The 20,310-nt window shown below is 37.1% G+C and overlaps 2 protein-coding genes and 1 long non-coding RNA gene across 6 annotated transcripts in view; 1 reads left to right on the top strand and 2 right to left on the bottom strand.

The window, feature by feature from the left end:
* LOC107838775 (probable ascorbate-specific transmembrane electron transporter 1) overlaps nucleotides 1–705 on the top strand; it is a 7,123-nt gene extending 6,418 nt beyond the window's left edge. Inside the window, exon 4 of the mRNA XM_016681968.2 lies at nucleotides 169–705. Within this exon, the coding sequence (XP_016537454.1) occupies nucleotides 169–417 (249 nt within the window). The 3' untranslated portion in view covers nucleotides 418–705. The remainder of the gene's footprint in view (nucleotides 1–168) is intronic.
* Nucleotides 706–1,204: 499 nt separating this feature from the next.
* LOC107838776 lies at nucleotides 1,205–13,941 on the bottom strand. 4 transcript variants are annotated; one of them, XR_001664775.2, is made up of 7 exons: nucleotides 10,906–13,941; nucleotides 6,276–7,123; nucleotides 6,103–6,169; nucleotides 4,994–5,494; nucleotides 3,987–4,078; nucleotides 3,156–3,904; nucleotides 1,205–2,858 (listed from the first exon to the last, which is right to left on the bottom strand). It is a non-coding gene; the product is annotated as an uncharacterized LOC107838776 (long non-coding RNA). The 4 variants fall into 4 exon arrangements; XR_001664776.2 differs by lacking the exon at nucleotides 1,205–2,858 and having other exon boundaries at nucleotides 3,015–3,484; nucleotides 3,579–3,904; nucleotides 10,906–13,938; XR_001664777.2 differs by lacking the exon at nucleotides 1,205–2,858 and having other exon boundaries at nucleotides 3,015–3,904; nucleotides 10,906–11,287; nucleotides 11,813–13,937.
* A 2,971-nt stretch (nucleotides 13,942–16,912) lies between these two features.
* On the bottom strand, nucleotides 16,913–18,400 carry LOC107838777 (zinc finger protein 4). Its single transcript, XM_047394287.1, has one exon. It carries the CDS (start codon nucleotides 17,920–17,922, stop codon nucleotides 17,173–17,175), a length of 750 nt encoding a protein of 249 aa, XP_047250243.1. The 5' UTR covers nucleotides 17,923–18,400; the 3' UTR covers nucleotides 16,913–17,172.
* Nucleotides 18,401–20,310: the final 1,910 nt, after the last annotated feature.

The raw sequence follows: 20,310 nt of genomic DNA, 5'->3' as shown, positions 1-20,310 counted from the left end.
TTTTAATTAGTTCAGGAATAATAGGACCCTTTAAGTTGAGGTGTGTCATGGTCTTTTTGGTATAGTTTAGTGGGCTGATTGGATATTTTTGCACTTAAAGTATGCTGTAGTTTTTCCATAAAGCGGTGGATCCAGAATTTAAAGTTTAGTGATGAATTTTTTTGGTAGTGGATATTGTCCTTCTTGACCTTCTTATTCCCTCGAGCGCGAACCTCAACAAGGTCAAGGGTGGCGCCGTGGCACGCCCTAATCGGGATCACCATTTTCTTCATGGCGATAGTAACCGCGGAGACAGGCGTGGTGCAGAAATTCATATTTTTAAGTCTTCGAAGGAACCAAGAAGGACTTATCGTTAATTTCATCGGACTTCTGATCCTCCTCTTCGGTATTTCAGTTGGTCTCACCGTTCTCGTGTAAAACTCCATCAGAATGGCTATTTTTTAAAAAGTGGTTAGTCAACGCTATTTTTTACTACTTGGATGTGGTTATTAGTTAAATATTTAAATTTTTTGTAAATATCTTCTTTTTTTAATCTTGTTTTGTGTGCTATAATGAATTATTAAGGTCCTTGTATGAATGATTTAGTTTTGTATCTTTTTTCTTTTCTTTTTGTATTGTGTCTTTAATTTTTGTATTTAATTAAAGTGGTTATGTAAATACACAATTAATCTTTTTTGTTTGTTTTAGTTAATTTTCATTTCGTAATATTTGTTGTTGCTACTGTTCTTTTCTTCATTATTTTGTGTATGATTTCTGAACTATGTCCTTTATTTATTTTTTACCGATTTTAATATGCTTCACTCGAGTCAAGAATGTATCGAAAACAGTTTCTCCACCATCTTGTTTAATAATGCATGGTTTGATAATACGGGAATTATTATTTCATACATTACTCCAAATAAAATAATATTATAGATTTCAGCGTATCTTATACAAGTACTCCCTCCGTTTTAAAAAATATGACCTACTTTTCTTTTTAGTCCGTTTCAAAAAGAATGATCCCTTTCTCTTTTTGACAATACTTTAATTTAAACTTTCCACATGACATGTTTAGGACCACAAGATTAAAGGGCATTTTGGTACATTTGACACAACTTTAATTTAAGGTCACAAGATTCAAAAGTCTTCTTTATTAATTTTTTTAAACTTTGTGTCAAATCAAAGTAAGTCATTATTTTTTAAACCGGAGGGAGTATTAGTTATGTGGAAAAGGAAAATTGAAATTTCCCATTGTATCGAATAATGTTTTTAAGTTTTATATGAAAAAAAATTAATGAAAACATTGTAACTTGAAGGTAATTCCAAAGACTTATAATAGAACACCAACCAAATAGAAGCTCGATGCACTAAAACTCCCGCTGTGCGTCTGGGAAGGGACGGACCACAAGGATTTATTGGTACGCAATGTTACCTTTCATTTCTGCAAGAGACTGTTTTTGCGTCTTGAACCCGTGACCTCGTGGTCACATCACAACAACTTTATCAATATGCACTAAAACTCCCGCTATGCGAGTTCGAGAAGGGCCGAACCACAAGGATCTATGGTTGCAATGTTACTTTCTATTTCTGTAAGAGACAGATTCCACGTCTTGAACCTGTGACCTCCCTGGTCACATAACAACAACTTTATCAATATGCACTAAAACTCCCACTATGCGCATCCAGAAAGGGTCGGACCACAAAGATCTATCGTATGCAACACCACCTTCTATTTCTTCAAGAGACTGTTTCCACGTCAGGAATCCATGACCTAAAACTTCGCAATACAATTCCGAGAAAGGTCGGATGACAAGTAACTATGGTACGCAACGTTACCTTCCATTTATGCAGTTTTCACGTCTTGAACCCGTGACTTCCTGATCACATGAAAACAACTTTATCTATGCGAGTTCGGGAAGGGTCAGACCACATGGATCTATGGTTGCAATGTTACCTTCTATTTCTGCAAGAGACAGTTTCCACGTCTTGAACTTGTGACCTCCCTGGTCACATGACAACTTTATCAATATGCACTAAAACTCTCGCTATGCGCATCCAGAAAGGGTCGAAAATGCAATTAATTCCGGGAAGGGTCGGACGACAAGGATCTATGGTACGCAACGTTACCTTCCATTTATGCAGTTTTCACATTTTGAACCCGTGACACGTCTGGAATCCATGACCTAAAACTCCCGCTATGCAATTTCGGGAAGGGTCGGACAACAAGGATCTATGGTACGCAACGTTACCTTCCATTTATGCAGTTTTCATATTTTGAACCCGTGACCTCCTAATCACATGGCAACAACTTTATCAGTATGCACTAAAACTCCCGTTATCCGATTCCGGGAAAGGCTGGACCACAAGGATCTATCGTACGCAACGTTACCTTCCAATTCTGCAAGAGACTGTTTCCGCGTCTTGAACCTGTCACCTCCCCGTCACATAGCAACAACTTTACCAGTTACTCCGAAGCACTCCATTTTCTAATAGTCCACCAACCATTTACTATGAAGAAAAACTTGCAACAAGGTTATACCAGTAGCTGTTTGGCTGCTTCCATTCTATTTAACAAGCCTGGAATCTCCATATGCATTCTCATTTTCATCTCGTAGTAATCGCGATGCGCGTTCTCCAAAGTTGTGAGCGCTTCCGACTTCTTTCTCCTCCTTTCGTCAGTTTCCCGCAACCAACAGTTTGGAGAGTTTTTCAGAATACTCATCCTCAAGTTTAGTGTAGCTAACCGTCTCAAACTCCCTGCTTCTCCTCGTGCATCATCTGCACGACTCTGAAACATACCTCCCGTCTGTTTCTTTGATCGGTACATTGCTTCCCGAGCTATCGATGTCATCTTTCTTCGATGGTTTCACAGACCGGACCTTAATTCAGGATTGGAAAACATGTTTATACAGAATATCAGAAAGAAGTAGATCAACCAAACAAGATACTCATTTAGCATTTTCGACAGCACAAAGCCAAACGCCTTCAAGACAGACATGCATCAGAGATAGTAATAACAGTGAAATCAGGCGTCGTAGGATGTAAAACAGAAACCCGTATAAGTAAACATGACCAACACGATTCAATTGAACCTCATTCTGTTGAACGTAAAACAAACAGCGAATAATTATTTCAGCTATTAGCTCCAGCAAAATAGTCGTAGAGAACATTATTACCTTACGACAGGTACTTGGATCCTGGAGCAACCCCAAAGACAGCCAATTGCCATATATCGTCAGTCATGCGATGAGCGAGCTAAAAAGGCAGACCGGTGCACTAAAGCTCCCGCTATGCGCAGGGTTAGGGGAAGGGCCCCACCACAAGAGTGTATTGTATGCAGTCTTACCTTGCACTTCTGCCGGAGGCTGTTTCCACGCGATGAGCGAGCTATATTGCACAATGCCTCTATAATACCAGGACATGCAGCAACGGGCCCTCTAACAGCAAGGAGGTATATATTAACAAGTCCACGCCACATTTCTGGAAGCTTTGCTAGAAATTCCGGCTTGTATATAGTAGGAAGAAATTTTCAGGTTCGAAAGCAAAGCAATTAATAAGCCAAATCGATCAACATTATAGCCGAATGGCACATTCTCTACCTTTCGGGATCCATTTCAACTCCATCCATGCCACACGCAAGAAAGTCAACTACGATAATAACCCTTCTATCACAATATTGGTAAAGAAGTCACCAGCACGTCTCAAATTAGAAGCCGGAGCTTTAGTCTAAACGAGAGTTCATGAAGTGGCATGATTTTGTTTTTATAATTTTGAAAATATTAGGTCAATGTGCGAACCAAATGTGCCAATAAAGTACTTTTCAGGAAAGAAACATATAACTCAGCAGCAACTGAAGCCCAGAAACGTGATTACAAAAGTCCGTTTGCAGGAAAATTAGACGAAAAGTCTGACGAGTCATCACTTCCTGTTAATCAAAGAAAATCTAAATTTAGTATAATGATGATATGAAATGAGATTAAATGAAGAAGGGAATTCATATAACCGACCCCAACTGGCTTGTGCCTGAAGCCACGGGCGGAGCTGGAAGCTGAGAAGATGAACTACGAGCTTGACCGAACCTAGTAGCTTTAGTTCAAACCTAGTGTTTATATTAAGAAATACATTAAATATGTAGAAAAATTAATTCAGAAACATCTAATGTCGCCAACCTAAAATTTAGAGCGCATAAAGATCAAATCCTAGTGCCGCCTCTGGCCGAAGCATAGTTGTTTTGCTAGTGCCGCATAAAGAGTGTACACAGACCTTATGCCTACCTTATTCAGGTAGAGAAGTTGTTTCCGATAGATAGAGATGCAACACGAGAACTTCCCAGGGGTCACTGCCCTAGTATTATTCTCGCCGAAGCATGCTTAACTTCAAAGTTCTGGGATCCGATACATAAGCGTAGTATGATCGCATCCTTATCACAAAGTGCAAAGTACAATACCATGAACAATTTAATAAACTTGTCCATAGACGATAGGTTTCTAGAAACTGTACGCAAACAACAAGCGCATTCAGCCATATAACAGTAAGCAGGAATTACTACGCCAGAGGACTTAAACAGGTCCATCAACTCATGAAATTGACGCCAAAATTTCCGTAACGTTCCATATACGTTGACAGAAGCAGATACAATACAGAACACTGCAGCATATAGGTCGGCTAATTTTCATGCGCATCTTTCTTGTTACTCCAGTAATTTCTAAGATTCGAGAGTACAACAAAGGAAAGACAGCGAATGATATCTGATAAACGTGTAGTTAATAGTATATAATATCCCAACACAACCATTTCAAAATGAAAGTACAAGAACAACAACTAACCCATGTAATCCCACAAATGGGGTCTGGGGAGCGTAGAGAGTACGACGACCTTACCCCTACCCCATCGAGGTAGAGAGGCTGTTTCCGAAAGACTTATAATAGTTCATCAACCATTTACTCGCATCGATGACATTATGTAAGAGAAACTTGCAACAAACAAAATAGACAAAGTAGAGATTGGGTTCTACCAGTAGCTGTTTGGCTGCTTCCATTCTGCTTAACAAGCCTGCAATCTCCATATCCGTTCTCATTTTCATCTCGTAGTAATCGCAATGTGACACCTCCAAATTCATGAGCTATTCCAACTATTTTTATCCTCCGTTCTTCGGTTTTCTGCAAGCACAGTTCGGAGAGTTTTTCAGAATACTCTTCATCCATTTTCACACTCCGCAACCAAGCCAACCACCTCAAATTCCCTGCCTATACTTGTGCATCATCTTCACAACGCTGAAACAACCGTGACTGCTTCTTTGATCCGTACAATGCTTCTCGACCTATCGACCTCATCTTTCTTCGATAGTTTCAGGGACCATTCATCTACAATCATTTTGGCAGGCGGAAAAGAAGCTTTACATCATTTGGACAATGATCAGCAGGCCTCATATATTTTCATCCGCTTGACAAGCTAACATCATAGAAGGAAGATTTGGGAATACGGGAGGTAGACGCAGGAAGATCATTATTGAAATCTGTTGCAGTGAAATTAGAAGAAAAGTCCAACAAGCCATCACTGAAGATCCAAATTAGTAAGAAAATCGGTATGCTTTGTGTCAATGAAACATGAAGTAGAAGCTGTAAGAAACGCAATTCTTGAAAATGAAAAACACTCAACGGGCTTATAGGTAGGAAAATAGAACATATATGTAAGGTGCAACTACGATATAAATCATTCTTATACGAACACCATGAACAGTTTTATAAACTAGCCTATAGACTATAGGTTTGTTGAAGACTACAAACATCTAACTACATATTTAATGAAAAGATATTATATCTTCAAACATACGTGAGGGTAAAATAGTCAAAACCCTACTTAATTAATGTTTTCTTAAGGGTCGAGACGGAGGGAGTAGTATACAAATTACTCCTTAATAGGAAAGAAAATTTGACATTTTTGTAAGAAATATCCGATTCTGTTTCTTTTTGTTATTTTTGCAAGAACTACGTCTTCAGACATAATAAACCATTTGTCATTTTCTAATGTCTACCTGTACACATATATTTAAAAATCAAACTCCCCCTTCAACTTCGAAAATATTTTTTCTCATACAGAGAAAGAGAAAGAGAGATAACTTACCGAGGACAAATTTCTGAACTACTTCCTTCCAATCTGTGAGATTTTTAACCTCTCTGCGCATTTTATTCTTCAAGATAAAATGGTTAATGGTCAGTGTGTGATTCGAGGGGAAGAGGCTCGGGATATTTTAAAATTTTGGAGAAGAGGGTTGGAGGAAGAGCACACGAGCTTACTAGGCAAGGGAAAATACTTAGCGAAATAGTGTCAGAGCTTATTCCTCTTATGGCTCTGATTGTGCAACATCTCGGTGAAGAAACAGTTGCATCAACCAAAGAACACTTGATGAACTTGATTACAATGCCGGAAAATAAAGATGAGTTCGTTAGCCTTCAGACCACACTTGATAGCCGATCTGATCTTACCAACGAGACTCTCTTGAAGTGTCATCAGATCCAACTGGAGTTTTTGGTTGCAATAAAAACAGGTCTTGGAGGCTTCTTATCCGAAAAAACCAGCCTTCCAACAACGGAATTGGTGGAAGTTTTCTTACTTGAAAGGTGTCGAAACATAGATTGCCGGAGACTTTGCCTGTTGAGGATTGCGACCGCAAGATTTGTTCAACGAAGAAGGGATTCTGCAGCGAATGCATGTGTTCTGCGTGTTTGAACTTTGACTGTGCCAATAATACTTGCAGTTGGGTAGGCTGTGATGCATGCTTGCATTGGGGCCATGCTGTTTGTGCTATTCGTCGAAATCTTATAAAGCCAGGTCCAAGCTCTTCCGGGACAAATGAGCTGCAATTTAACTGTCTTGGATGTGGTCATGCCTTGCAAATGTTTGGCTTCGTTAAGGACGTATTCATGTCTTGTGCGAAGGAATGGGATGAGGAAACATTGATGAAAGAGCTTGATTTTGTTCCAAAAATCTTCCAACGGAGTGAAGATCTTAAAAGAAGATTTGCTAAGAAAGGAGGTAGATGAAGGAAGATCAGTAACTGCATGTTTCCGAAGACTACTAGCTCGATCGTTGAAGGCTGTTGCAGGAAAAGTAGAAGAAGAAAACTCCGACAAGCCATCGCAGCCTGTTAATTACAGAAAATCTAAGTTAGTACAAGAATCGATATGCTGTGTCAACGAAACATGAAGTGGAAGCGGTAAGAAAAGCAATTCACGAAGATGAAAAACATGCTTACAAGTAGGAAAAGTTAACATATATGCAAAGTGCAACTAGGATATAAATCATTCTTAAAGTACAAACAACATGAACACTTACGTGAGGGTAAAATAGTCAAAAACCCTACTTAATTAATATTTTCTTAAGAGCCGTGACGGAGGTAGTAGTAAGCAAATTACTCCTTAATAGGAAACAAAATTTGACATTTTTGCAATGAATATCCGATTCACTTTCTTTTTGTTACTATGAAATACTAAGTAGAAGGAAGCATAATGGTATAAAACGGAAAATGTTTAAACTCACTCTTGAAATATTCAGCTTGTCTTACATATGTTGTTTATTTACCTTTCGTTCAGTCCACTGGACTGAAGTGTCACATCTTCAATTTCGTCACATATTTGTCGGGTCCCTATAACTATGGTCTACCATGGCTCTCACATTTGCTATGATGGAGCTATTTAGGCCAACAAAGATCCAAGTTTACCCCTAAACTATCATATTGGTTTATATGTACCATCGATAATCATTTTGAAGCTTTCTCTCCATAAAGAATTGAAAAGGTCCAATAACACCCAACAACTAATGAAAAGGTCCAACTATACGCCTATGTGACTTGACAAATTTTTCACGGTGGAAAACCGTTAATGGGTGGGCATATTTGAGACAAACAATGTTTACGGAGCTTCCCATTAGCCGAAATGCAAGGGAGCGATATACATAGACATATATATATGTATATGAGACAAATCGCAAGACATATTATATATATACACGAGACAAATCACAAATATCAACGGCACAGGAGAAAAGACTGTTATATTCCTACCTCCTAACCCCCCCAAAATAAAGTTCTATTACAACATATAACGTTAGATCCAAAATTCAAAGTTGGCGAATGAAAGCATCATTGAATGTGCTACCTCTTAATTAGTATTGCAATATACGTACGTATAGTTGTTCCATTGTTTCACTAATTGCTATCACCATGATGACGCTTTTATATTTTTGTTAGTGGCTATTGTCCTTTTTGACCTTCTCAATCCTCGGGGCACGAACATTGACAAGGTCAAGGATTGGTCCACTTCATTTCCTAATTGGGACAACCATCTTCTTTATGGCAATAGTAGCTGCAAAGACAGGCTTGGTGCAGAAATTCATATTCTCGGGCGTTACAAGGAACCAAGAAGGACTTATAGTCTAAGTTGCACGGACTCTTCACTTTCAATGCCGCACCCGTGTCGAATTCTCCAAAAATACACTACTTTGGGAGAATCCAACGCGCACCCGTTGTCATTTTTGAAGAGTCCGAGCAACATAGCTTATAGTTAACTTCATTGAGCTTTTGATCCTCCTCTCTGGACTTTCAGTTTGTATCACTATTCTCTTGTAAAATTCACAAATAACTACTTTTCAATCTACTTAATTGAAAACATAATCATTAATATGGAGCTTCACATGTGGGGTAGAGAGGTTGTTTTCAATAAACCCTCGACTCAGGAAAAGTGTTTCCTAGAATAGACTTGACGAATACAAGACCAAACAAAAACTATGATGAAAATATCGAATAAAAGAAACGTACATCAATTCATTTTTTGGTCTATTTTGAGGTTAAGTGACTTTTAATCTTTTATCCAAATTTCGATAAGTCTAGATGTTTCGTTCGCCCATCTTGAGGTTATCGACACTTGTCACTCCCTCAAACAAGATAACTCATTTCCTATACGTGTATATATATATATACACACACACACAACAACAACAACAACAACATACCTAGTGTATTCCCACAAAGTGGGGTCTGAGAAGGGTAATGTACACGCAGTCAAAACTCGTCTTTACTAAAACATAAAAACGAAGAAAAGCCCTTTTTAGGAAGTAAGAACCTTTCTAGGGAAAAAAAAAAAGAAAGAGGATTGGAATTTATACATTGATTCACATATTCTTTTGAAATTTATGCATCAAAAGGCGAAAAAACCACTTTAAGTAATGCATATTATTCAGATTTTGGGATGAAAGAACTCTTTTGCTATCATAATATCCAATAAGACTCACAATGATATAATCGAGTTGATAAGAATCACAACGTAAGCTTAACATTTTTTGAGATTCTGAAACTAAAACTTAAAAAGAAAAAGATAGAAGTTCTCCCTCCGTGGCTCTATTTCAATTTATGAGACGTATTTTCCTTTTTAGTTTGTACCAAGACGAATAATATCTTTCTATATTTGGTAATAATTTAAGTTTGAACTTCTCATTTTACCTTTAATGAGATAATTTCTTGTCTCTCTGCCTCGGAGGTAGGAGGTAGGAGTAAGATCTGCGTATAATCTACCCTCGCAAGACTCCACTTTGTGGGATTATATTGGTTGTTGTAGGGTGTCCGGCCAACCTTGCGCACACCTCAACTAATTCAACGGGATACCTGTCACCTCCCACCTGCAACGGGTATTAGGAAACTTCGTCCACCATGGCTAGATGTAGCGTTTTCTCTCTAGGATTGGAACCTAAGACTTCTATTCCATTCTTTATTACACGCCATCTGAGTCGAGGTCGAAGCTAGCATGGGAAGTATATACGGGATACCTGTCACCTCCCACCTGCTACGGGTGTTAGGAAACTTCGTCCACTAAGGCTACACTGCAACGGGTATTAGGAAACTTCGTCCACCAAGGCTAGATGTAGCATTTTCTCTCTAGGATGGGAACCTGAGACTTCTATTCCATTCTTTATTACACGCCATCTGAGTCAAGGGCTATCCATGGTTGTCTTAAAATAGTGTAAAGAAACGGATTTTGCGCCTAACTCAACCCCAAACGCTAGCTTGTGAGCGGCGGATTGCCCAAGTCCATATAAAGAAACCAACTACCCATTTCCTTTCCGATGTGGGACTCATAACACTCCCCCGCACGCCAAGACATGCGGGCCCAACATCGGTGGACAAAGAATTAGGATGGACTTTGCACTGATACCATGTAAAGAAATGGATCTTAAGGCCTAACTCAACCCCAAAAGCAAGCTTGTGAAGGGAGGATTGCGCATGTCCATATAAGGAGACCAACTACCTATCAATTTTCCGATATGGGACTCTTAACACATAACATATGGTTTCCATAGCCAAAAGTGAACATCAAAACAAACTTCACAAGAATAAGTCACTTATCTAAAAAGAAAACAGTGAAATAATTGAAGGATTGCTTAGTTAAGAAGCGACTTATACGGGGATTAGTAATGCAAGGATTATTAATGGAGGAATTAGTAATGCATGGCTTAACGATCGCTTAATCAATACTAATTTCTACATTCTTATTGTATACTCTATAAAAGGGCAGCCCGATGCACTAAAGCTCCCGCAATGTGTAGGGACTGAACCACATGGTAAAGTTGTTGCCATGTGACCAGGAGGTCACGGGTTCAAGCCTTAGAAACAGCCTCTGGCAGAAATGCTTGGGGTGGGCACTGCGCATAGCGGTAGCTTTAGTGCACCAGGCTACCCTTTTATAGATTCAAGCATACCTTATACAGGTATTAGTTATGAGTAAAAGAAAACCGGAACCGAACATTGTATCTACAAACGAAACTTAAAGGTATTCCAAAGACTTATAATAGTTCACCAAGCATTTACTTGCATCAGTATGAAAAACTTGCAACAAGGAAATTAAGTAACTGTCAAAGAAGAGCTTTATGTTATACCGGTGGCTTTTTGGCTGCATCCATTCTGCTTAACATGGCTGAAAATTCCATATGCATTCTAGTTTTCACCTCGTTGCAATCGGAAAGTGAATTCTCCAAAGCCTTGAGCTCTTCCGCCTTTTTCTTCCTCCTTTCCTCGATTTTCGGCAGCCTCAGTTTGGACGTTTTTTTCAGAATACTCTTCCTCTAGTTATCTGCTCTTCAGCCAAGAGAGCCGTCTCAAACTCTCAGCCTCTCCTCGTGTATCATCCGCACGATGTTTCAAAGCTTCTCAAGCTATCAACCAAATCTTTATTTGATGGATTCGTAGAACATTCACCTCCAATACGGGAGGTAGATGCAGGAAAATCAGAAGAAGGAAAGTTCGACAAGCCATTGTTGCCTGTTAATTAAGGATAATCTATATTATTAGTAAAAAAGTCTTTATGCTTTGTGTCAATGAAATATGAAGCGGAAGCTGCAAGAAAGTCAATTCTTGAAAATGAAAAACATTCAGGGATTATAAGCAGAAAAATAGTACATGTATGCAAAGCGCAACTACGATATACATCATTTTTCAAGTACAAACGCCATGAACAATTTAATAAACTTATTCGTAGACTAGAGGTTCCTAAAAACCGTAGGCAAACCATGAACGGATTCAGCCATATAACAGCAACAAGGAATTATTACGCCGGAGGACATAAATAGGTCCATGATTGAGGCCAAAATGCAGTAACGTTCCATATACATTGACGGATGCAGATGCAAGACAGAACACCGTGGCATACAGGTAGATTAATCTTTTATATGGGAAAAAATAAATGAAACCAAACATTGTATTAACAAAGGAAACTTGAAGTATCCCAAAGACTTATAATAGTTCACCAACCATTCTCGTGTCGACAAAATTATCCATTGCACTTACCTGAGAAATAGTCAAAGAACAGATTATGTAATACCAGGAGCTGTTTGGCTGCTTCAATTCTGTTCAACAAGCCTGCAATCTCCGTATGCATTCTCCTCGTGCATTAGCCACACAACAATTCTAGGTCTCGTGGATAACTCAGATGGTAAAACTGAACTGTTAACCGAGCTTGTAGTTCTGCGTATACTATCACTACATGTTTCATGACTACTCGGCTGCCAAGACTATTAGTTCCACCAACATGGTTTGACAATGCAACAACACCCCCGTCACCAACTGGCCTAAACCTGCTATGAACAGATATATTAGTTCTTTCTCTGGTGGGAGGTGTTCGGGCCAGCTTGCACGCACCTCGACTAATTCCGCAGGATACCTGCCACCTCCCACCATCCACCAACCAACTTCGACTAATTCCACGGGACATCTGTCGCCTCCCACTAGCAACAGGTACCAAGTAACTCTATCCACCAAGCAACTTCGACTAATTCCACCGGATACTTGCCACCTCCTAGCAAACAATAGATGTCAGGTAACTCTATCCACCAACCAACTTCGACTAATTCCACAGGCAGGATACCTGTCACCTCCCAGCAAACAATAGATGCATCTATCCACCAACCAACTTCGACTAATTCCACGGGATACCTGTCACCTCCCAGAAAACAACAGGTACCAAGTAACTCTATCCACCAACCAATTTCGACTAATTCTACGGGATACCTAACACCTCCCAGAAAACAACAGGTACCAAGTAACTCTATCCACCAACCAATTTCGACTAATTCTACGGGATATCTAACACCTCCCAGCAGACAATAGATACCAGGTAACTCTAAACCAACTTCAACTAATTCCACGGAATAGCTGCCACTTCCTGGCAAGCAATAGATACCAGGTAACCACGGGATACCTGACACCTCCCGGCAAACAATAGATAACAGGTAACCACGGAATACCTGCCACCCTGGCAAACAATAGATACCAAGTAACTCTATCCACCAACCAACTTCGACTAATTCGACGAGATACCTGCCACCTCCCAGCAAACAATAGATACCAGGTAACTCTATTTACCAACCAACTCCAACTAATTCCACGGGACACCTGTTGCCTCCCACCAACAGGTACCAAGTAACTCTATCCACCAACCAACTTCAACTAATTCCACGGGATACCTGCCACCTCCCGGCAAACCATAGATGCCAGGTAACTATATCCACCAACCAACCTGTCACTTTCCACTAACAACAGGTACTAGGTAACTCTATCCACCAAACAACTTCGACTAATTCCACAGGATACCTGTCACCTCCCAGCAAACAATAGATGTCAAGTAACTCTATCCACCAACCAACTTCGACTAATTCAACGGGACTGTCACCTCCCAGCAAACAACAAGTACAAGGTAACTCTTCCACCAACCATTTTACCTTTCCCCCTAAGACTATTCACTTAATCAACAGGTCTCAATTCCACAAATCCATCCCAAGATTGTCCTTTTCTTGAAAACCCAAATTTGGAATTTTCACAAAGATAACTCAAACTTACTTCTTGACTCCCTAAAGACTCAAATCTTTTACATTTTCTAATGCTAATTTTTCAAGGAAATGAACACCCTCCACTCACTTTTCCTTGTATTAATTTTTTCATATTTTACCTTAGCATTAATTAATTGCTCCAAAATTATTTTTCAAGAACTAATACTAAAACATCTAGTTCAAATCATTATTTTCTTAACGGATGTGTCTAGTTTAAACGTGATAAGTAAAAGTAAACACAGTTTAAATGTGACAAGTAAAAGTAAACACAGTTTAAATGTGATAAATAAAAGTAAACTCGGTTCAAATGTGACAAATAAAAGTAAACACAGTTTAAATATGACAAGTAAAAATAAATACAGTTTAAATGTGATAAGTAAAAGTAAACTCAGTTCAAACGTGACAAGTAAAAGTAAACACAGATAATAATAAAAAAAAAAATAACTCTTTTTTTGGCCGTGTTATTCCGAAACACAACAATTCCAGACACAAAATAGAAAATTATCACCAATATGGTTGAGTAGAAGTTGAATTGGATTTTATTTAGTAGTTGGTACAAAAAGTACTGAAAAGGCACCTAGATTTTGCTGTACAATTAATATGTTTTCTTGTTTACCTTTGACTTAATATACTACATATTGTTTACCAAAAAATATATATATATACTACATATTAAAAAAATTATAACTTTATTATAGTAATTATCTATATTTTCTCTTATATTATAAGAGCGAGTTAACCGGCTGAAGCAGGTAGGAGGTCGACATATCTGCTTCATTTGCTTCAATTGTAATTTTAATATATTATTTTTAATTAATTATTATAAATTATTTATATATTAAAAAATTAATAATATTTAATAAAAAAATTTAAATACATATTTATAACATGTCTGTTCCAGCATTTCAATCATAATTTTACTATATCACCCTAATTAATTATTGTATCCCTAATTAAATATAAGTCATTTATGTATTGCAAAATTAATAGTATTTAATTAGAAAAAAAATAAAATAGACATTTATGATTGTTTCAGCTGCTTCAATGGTAATTTTACTGTATTATCAAAGTAAGCACGAGGTCGACATGTCTGCTTCTCAACTGTAATTTTACTATATCATCCTTAATTAATTATTTTAAGTCATTTATGTATTAAAAAATTAATAATATTTAATAAAAAAAATAAAATAGACATTTATGACATGTCTGTTTCGACTGCTTCAATCATAATTTTACTATATCATATCTGATTAATTATTATATTCATAATTAAACATTATAAGTCATTTACATGATAAAAATTAATAATTTTAATTAGATAAAAAGTAAAATAGACATTTATGACTGTTTCAATCGTAATTTTACTGTACCACCATTATTAATTATTATACATATATTTTTAATAGTAAGTTTGTTATGTCGCTTCTAATAGTTATTACAAGTTACTTAATACATGTGTGTTTCATTGTTTTCATCATGATTTTACTATATTACCCTTTATTAATTATTATGATCGTCTAAATATTGAAAAATTGATAATATTTCATAAAAAAGGTAAAAGAGACATAAAATAATATGTCAATATAATAAATTTGATTGACTATAGAAATTATACTAGTGCACATAAATAAGGAAGGGATAGAGCAAGACTTAAAATAACATATATTATTTAAAAATAAAATAAAAAGTATTATAAATTACAATAATTAAGAATTTAATATAAAAGTACATGTATAAAAAAAATTAATTGATTATTGAAATTTTATCTGTTCCATATAAATTTAGTCATGGAGAATATTCATATATTATTGAAAAATAATGTAAAACACATTGTAAATCGCATAATTAACAACTTAAGAAATTTTAAAAATATAAAATATTTGATTACTCACGAAATTATAACAGCAACATTTAAATTGAAACACTGGAAAAAATATTATAAATCACAATAATAAAAAATATAAATTATTTTAATAATTAAAATTAAGATTAAAGGCCATCGATATCTAGTTAATTATATATAAGCTATTTAATATTAAAAATGAATACGTAATATTTAATAATAGAATAAATGGCATATTATTTTTTGATTTTTTAAACAGAATAAATAGAGTTGGTATTTTTAGTATATTGATTAAATAAAGATGGACGAAAAAATAATTTATAGGTAAAATAATTAAATTATGATCAACTTTAATTTTATTGACAAATAACATACATGTTGATAGGGTCAAGTTCATAAATAATCCTAACATGAGTTCATCTTAATATTTCATTTTTCATTAAAAAAATTACAGAAATTGCATTCATAAGGCAAAAGATCATTTATTGATGTAGATATTAATATACTTCTTAAAAATTGTGTCAGATCAAGTCGATTTTCCTTTTATCGTTCTACTTTACTATAATTGTAACTTTTGTATAGGTACGACAAAATATTTTGTGACTTTTTCTATTATAAGACATAGTTCGATGACTTTTGTGTTAGCAAGATAATTTTTTTTGTTAGAAAACATTTTTATGTGACTTTGTATTAGCGGGGTGAAAAATATTGTGATTTTTCTATTAGAAAACATGATTATACGACTTTGATGAAAAAAAATCATAGAAATTATGAAATTATCCCAAAGGATGTTTAATGAATTACTTTAAAAATTTAAATTTGGTGCACCGTCGGTGTATTATTTCTTTACACCATCAAGTAACTTTTATTTGCTGTAGCAGGTCATCCATTTCTCAAGTTAAATGTAAAAATGGATAACCTACTACAACAGGTAAAAGTCACCTTATGGTATAAAAAGAAAATACACTGATGGTGCACCAAACTTAAAATCTTGCTTTAAGGAACCATTTTTATTATTTTCTCGTAATTTACTGTTTCTTATATAGTACAAGAGAGAGTATAGAACTAGAAACAAATACGGTACGAGTAAATTTGACCTTATATATACAGCGTAATTTTCCTGTTAAGAGGGTCGAACGAATCATCTTGCGTAATGAGCGGATCCACCTATATGAAAGGATGGTCAGATGCACGACCTTCGTCGGAAAATTATGTTGTGTACATAGGCTAAACCGCTAGCTCTTATGAGTGTGTATTTGATTTTGCACACACTTAATGCAACCGAGAAGAAAATTTGCACGCTCTTCGTCAAATTCCTATCACCGCCACTGAATTCTTGCGTCGCTCTAGCTCCGCTCCTACTACAAAAATTGCAATCCTCAGAGGTACATTCGAACATCGAACGCAGTGGCTGAACCACCTTTGCTCCGGGAGATTCTTCCGAACACCCTTCGACTAAAAATTATACTATTTTTTATACTATTTTTACATGATTAAAAATATTTTTTATGCATATATAATAGATGCTTAACCCTCTTCGACTAGTTCGGATATATACTTCTGAACCCCCTCAATAAAAAAAATCCTGACTCCACCACCGATCAGATGCCCCGAAAAAGATATGAGGTGCTCGAGAATGATCGAAGTAGTTAAATAGTTACAAAACTCACAAGAAACTAATTGAATATCAATCAAAAACTCAACAAGAAAGTAAGCATATACAAAATATGTAGATGGTATTCAATAGTATTCCCAAAAATGTGAAAATTTCCTTATGATCTTGTACAAGTTATATAAACAAAGTTATGAATCAAGCACATTTCTGGAATAAAAACAGTCTAATTAACGCGATAAAACTCGAAATCTCGATTCAATCTCACTGTACAATACAGCGCGAATGTAACACAACACCGCGTTTTTTTTTGGGGGGGGAAAAGGACCGCGAAATATAGATATCGAAATGTGAATGGCAAGAGTGTTCATAGTTTCAAATTAAGATCAGGCAATGATGGTGGTTGTGTCCTACTAGGTGGTGGTGCCATTGCTACTAGGTGACCTGAATTAAGCCCGACGACGTTGCTACTGACCGCATCAACTTGCCGGAAGCTCCCGGGCCAAAACATCTCGACATCATCATCGTCCATGTATACTGGCACACCGAAGTAGCCTTGTTCGAATCTTGCCCCACCTCTAATAGCAGCATGCATATGCCTTTCGTGTTGTTGTGAGGCTCGTTGGTGGACGGAAGCATGAGCTTCGATGCCAAGAGATCGATATGGAGAACCGTGAAGTGGGAGCGATGCTAAGCTAGCGTACCTCTCCGATAGTATTCCCATCCGCATTGCCCTCTTCGCTAGAGTCCTCTCCCTCTTATGTGCATTCTGATGTCCTCCCAACGCCTGTGAACTGTAAAACTTGCGTCTACAAAAGTTGCACGAGAATATCCTCGATACTGGTGCAGCCGGAGGATGCGGCACAACTTCATCGCCAGCTTCTGGATTGACCTTCAGCTCGGTATCACTGCAGTTGAAGCCAAGAGTCAAGTCGAGAGTAACCGGTTTTAGCTCTTGATGAAGATTGATCGAGTTCGTCAGACAAGATGAATTGGTAGTGCTGTCCCTATACGGATCGGGAGAAATTTCTTGGGCAGAAATATTCGAGGCAACTTGGCTGCTGCTGACTTCGGACTCATCTTCCTCCGATTCAAGATTAAAATTTGGGGGCTTCATCTTACTCAATAAAAATCGGGTACAGATTTGATACTTCGACAATAATAACAGGTCGAAAAATAGTTACTCGATGATGACTTCCGGTCCTTGATCAACCTGCAGGTACAGTGAAGTAAATCATTTTCCGAATGACAAAATAACCTCCCCTGCCATCCGTTGGCTAGCAGAAATCATTACAGCATACGTTCAATGCTTTCCAGTAAAAAGACAGTTGAACAATGGCAAACACTAGCTTGAAGACGCGGCTAATGGATTCGACGAGCCATATAGAAAATTTTCAAGATAATGTCAGAACAAGTATGCCCGGACTTCATCTCAACAATTTTCAACATGATTTGCTCGATGAATTCTAGTACTAGAGTGATCTATCGGTCTAAAGCAAAATCACATACATCAGAAATACATGCTACATGTAGAACAGTATAACGTAATCAAGTTCCGAGCTCGGACAAACAAAACATGCATTTCTCTGCAGACTAGTACCTCGAAACTATGTTACTCAGACTCAAGACTGTTCAAACATACCACTTGATGCGTGTTGGATCCTCCAAAAGTAGCACATTTCGAAAAGTTCGAGCAACATATAACAGAAAGGTGCTCCGATGACAACCTCAGAAAACATGACCATCACAGAAACTTGTTTTTTTCTTTCATCTTCACCTCTTAACTAGCAAGAAATTGTTTATCGATATCCTAGACTACCATTTACGAGAAATCAAACAATGCATAGCAAAAAATTCTTTCATCTTTTCGGCAAGACAAAAGTAGAACGACTAACAGGAGATAATGTCGATAGAGATGTACTTAGTCAAGTTTCGCTTACGTTTGACAGAAGTTCTACTTGTAGAAGTAATCGATACACTTCTTACCACGGAATGATTGACTGATCGACCATACAACGAAGCATCTTGAACCGTCTAAAACAATTTAACCATGCTAAAACTATTTCAGTAAAGTTCCACAAGGCTAAACTGCATCTTTAATTTTCCTTAAACCAATGTACCAAGCCAGGATCGGCCGCCTAAGTTGCTCGGACTCTTCAAAAATGTTTACGGGTGCGTGTCGGATCCTCCAAAAATAGTGTATTTCTAAAGGATCCGACACGGGTGCGGCAACATTTTTGGAGAGTCCGAACAACTTAGTCGGACGCTATCATTAATCCTGTTTCATCATTTAAATTCATCTTAAGGCCAACACTATACGACGTAAAAATAAAAATGAAAAAGAAGTTCTCTATATTTCCAACCGGCATAAGATAGGTAAACGACTCCTAGAAAGCATACAGCGTATTAACACGAATAGAACATATTACCAACGATTAGAAGAAAGAATCAATTATTACACTTATTTTCCTTAAAACAATTCGCTAACCTCAATATAACAACAACAACAACATACCCAATGTAATCCACAAGTGTGGTATGGGGAGGGTAGAATGTACGCTGACCTTACCCAGTGGCAGAGTCAGGAATTTGACAAAGAGTGTGCAAATTTTCTTCGCAGTTGCGTTAACGGTGTGCAGAATCAAATACACACACATAATAGCTAACATTTAGACTATATACACAACATAACTTTTCGATGAAGGGTGTGCACCTGACAGTGACTCCGCCCAAGACCTTACCCCTAACTCGTGGAGGTAGAGAGGCTGTTTCCGAAAGACCCTCGACACAAGTGAAAGAAATCAACTAATCTAATCTCAATACAACAAAGAATTGAAAACCTTCTATTCTTGACTAGAAAATTTCAGAAACTTTACTAGCTGTTATGAATGGACAGAATAAGCAAACCACAAGCAAAAGGAAAAACAAGAACACACAGATTTACGTGAAAATCCTTGCGGGAAAAAACACGGGTAGAGGCAGAGGAATTCACTATAATGGAGAGGAGTACAATGTGGAGACGATAGTCTCAATTTCGTGTATATTAGAACAACCCGAAACAGCCCACTAAATGCACTTACATAATAAGTCCTAGCCCCAAAAACATACAGGTCTAATGGGATCAGTGGTGGGATGGGCTTCGGGATTGGGCCCGATCCCTACGCTACCACCACAAAACCCATGAAAAATCACAAACATGGGTCGCACCGTGAACTTTTCAGGGCCGGATCAACAAAATTCGGATCACAAACTCTAACACTAGCCCTACCAAGTTTATTTTTCCTTCTGGTGAAAACATCTAATAAGCTCAATTTAACTACATCAGAGTTCAAAATTCTTTACAAAAAGGAGAATTTTAAAGAAAATGAAAACAATAGTTCAGTATAGTTCATTTTTTCCACTTTACTGAATATTTCTAAAAGTAGAATTGCCAACATACCTTGATTAACATACTAAACAACAACAACATAACAGTGTAATCTCATAAGTAGGATCTCGGGTAGTA

The sequence above is a fragment of the Capsicum annuum genome, chromosome 8, assembly GCF_002878395.1.
Source record: "Capsicum annuum cultivar UCD-10X-F1 chromosome 8, UCD10Xv1.1, whole genome shotgun sequence".
Taxonomy (NCBI): Eukaryota; Viridiplantae; Streptophyta; class Magnoliopsida; order Solanales; family Solanaceae; genus Capsicum; species Capsicum annuum.
This window is presented reverse-complemented; position numbering and strand designations above follow the sequence as displayed.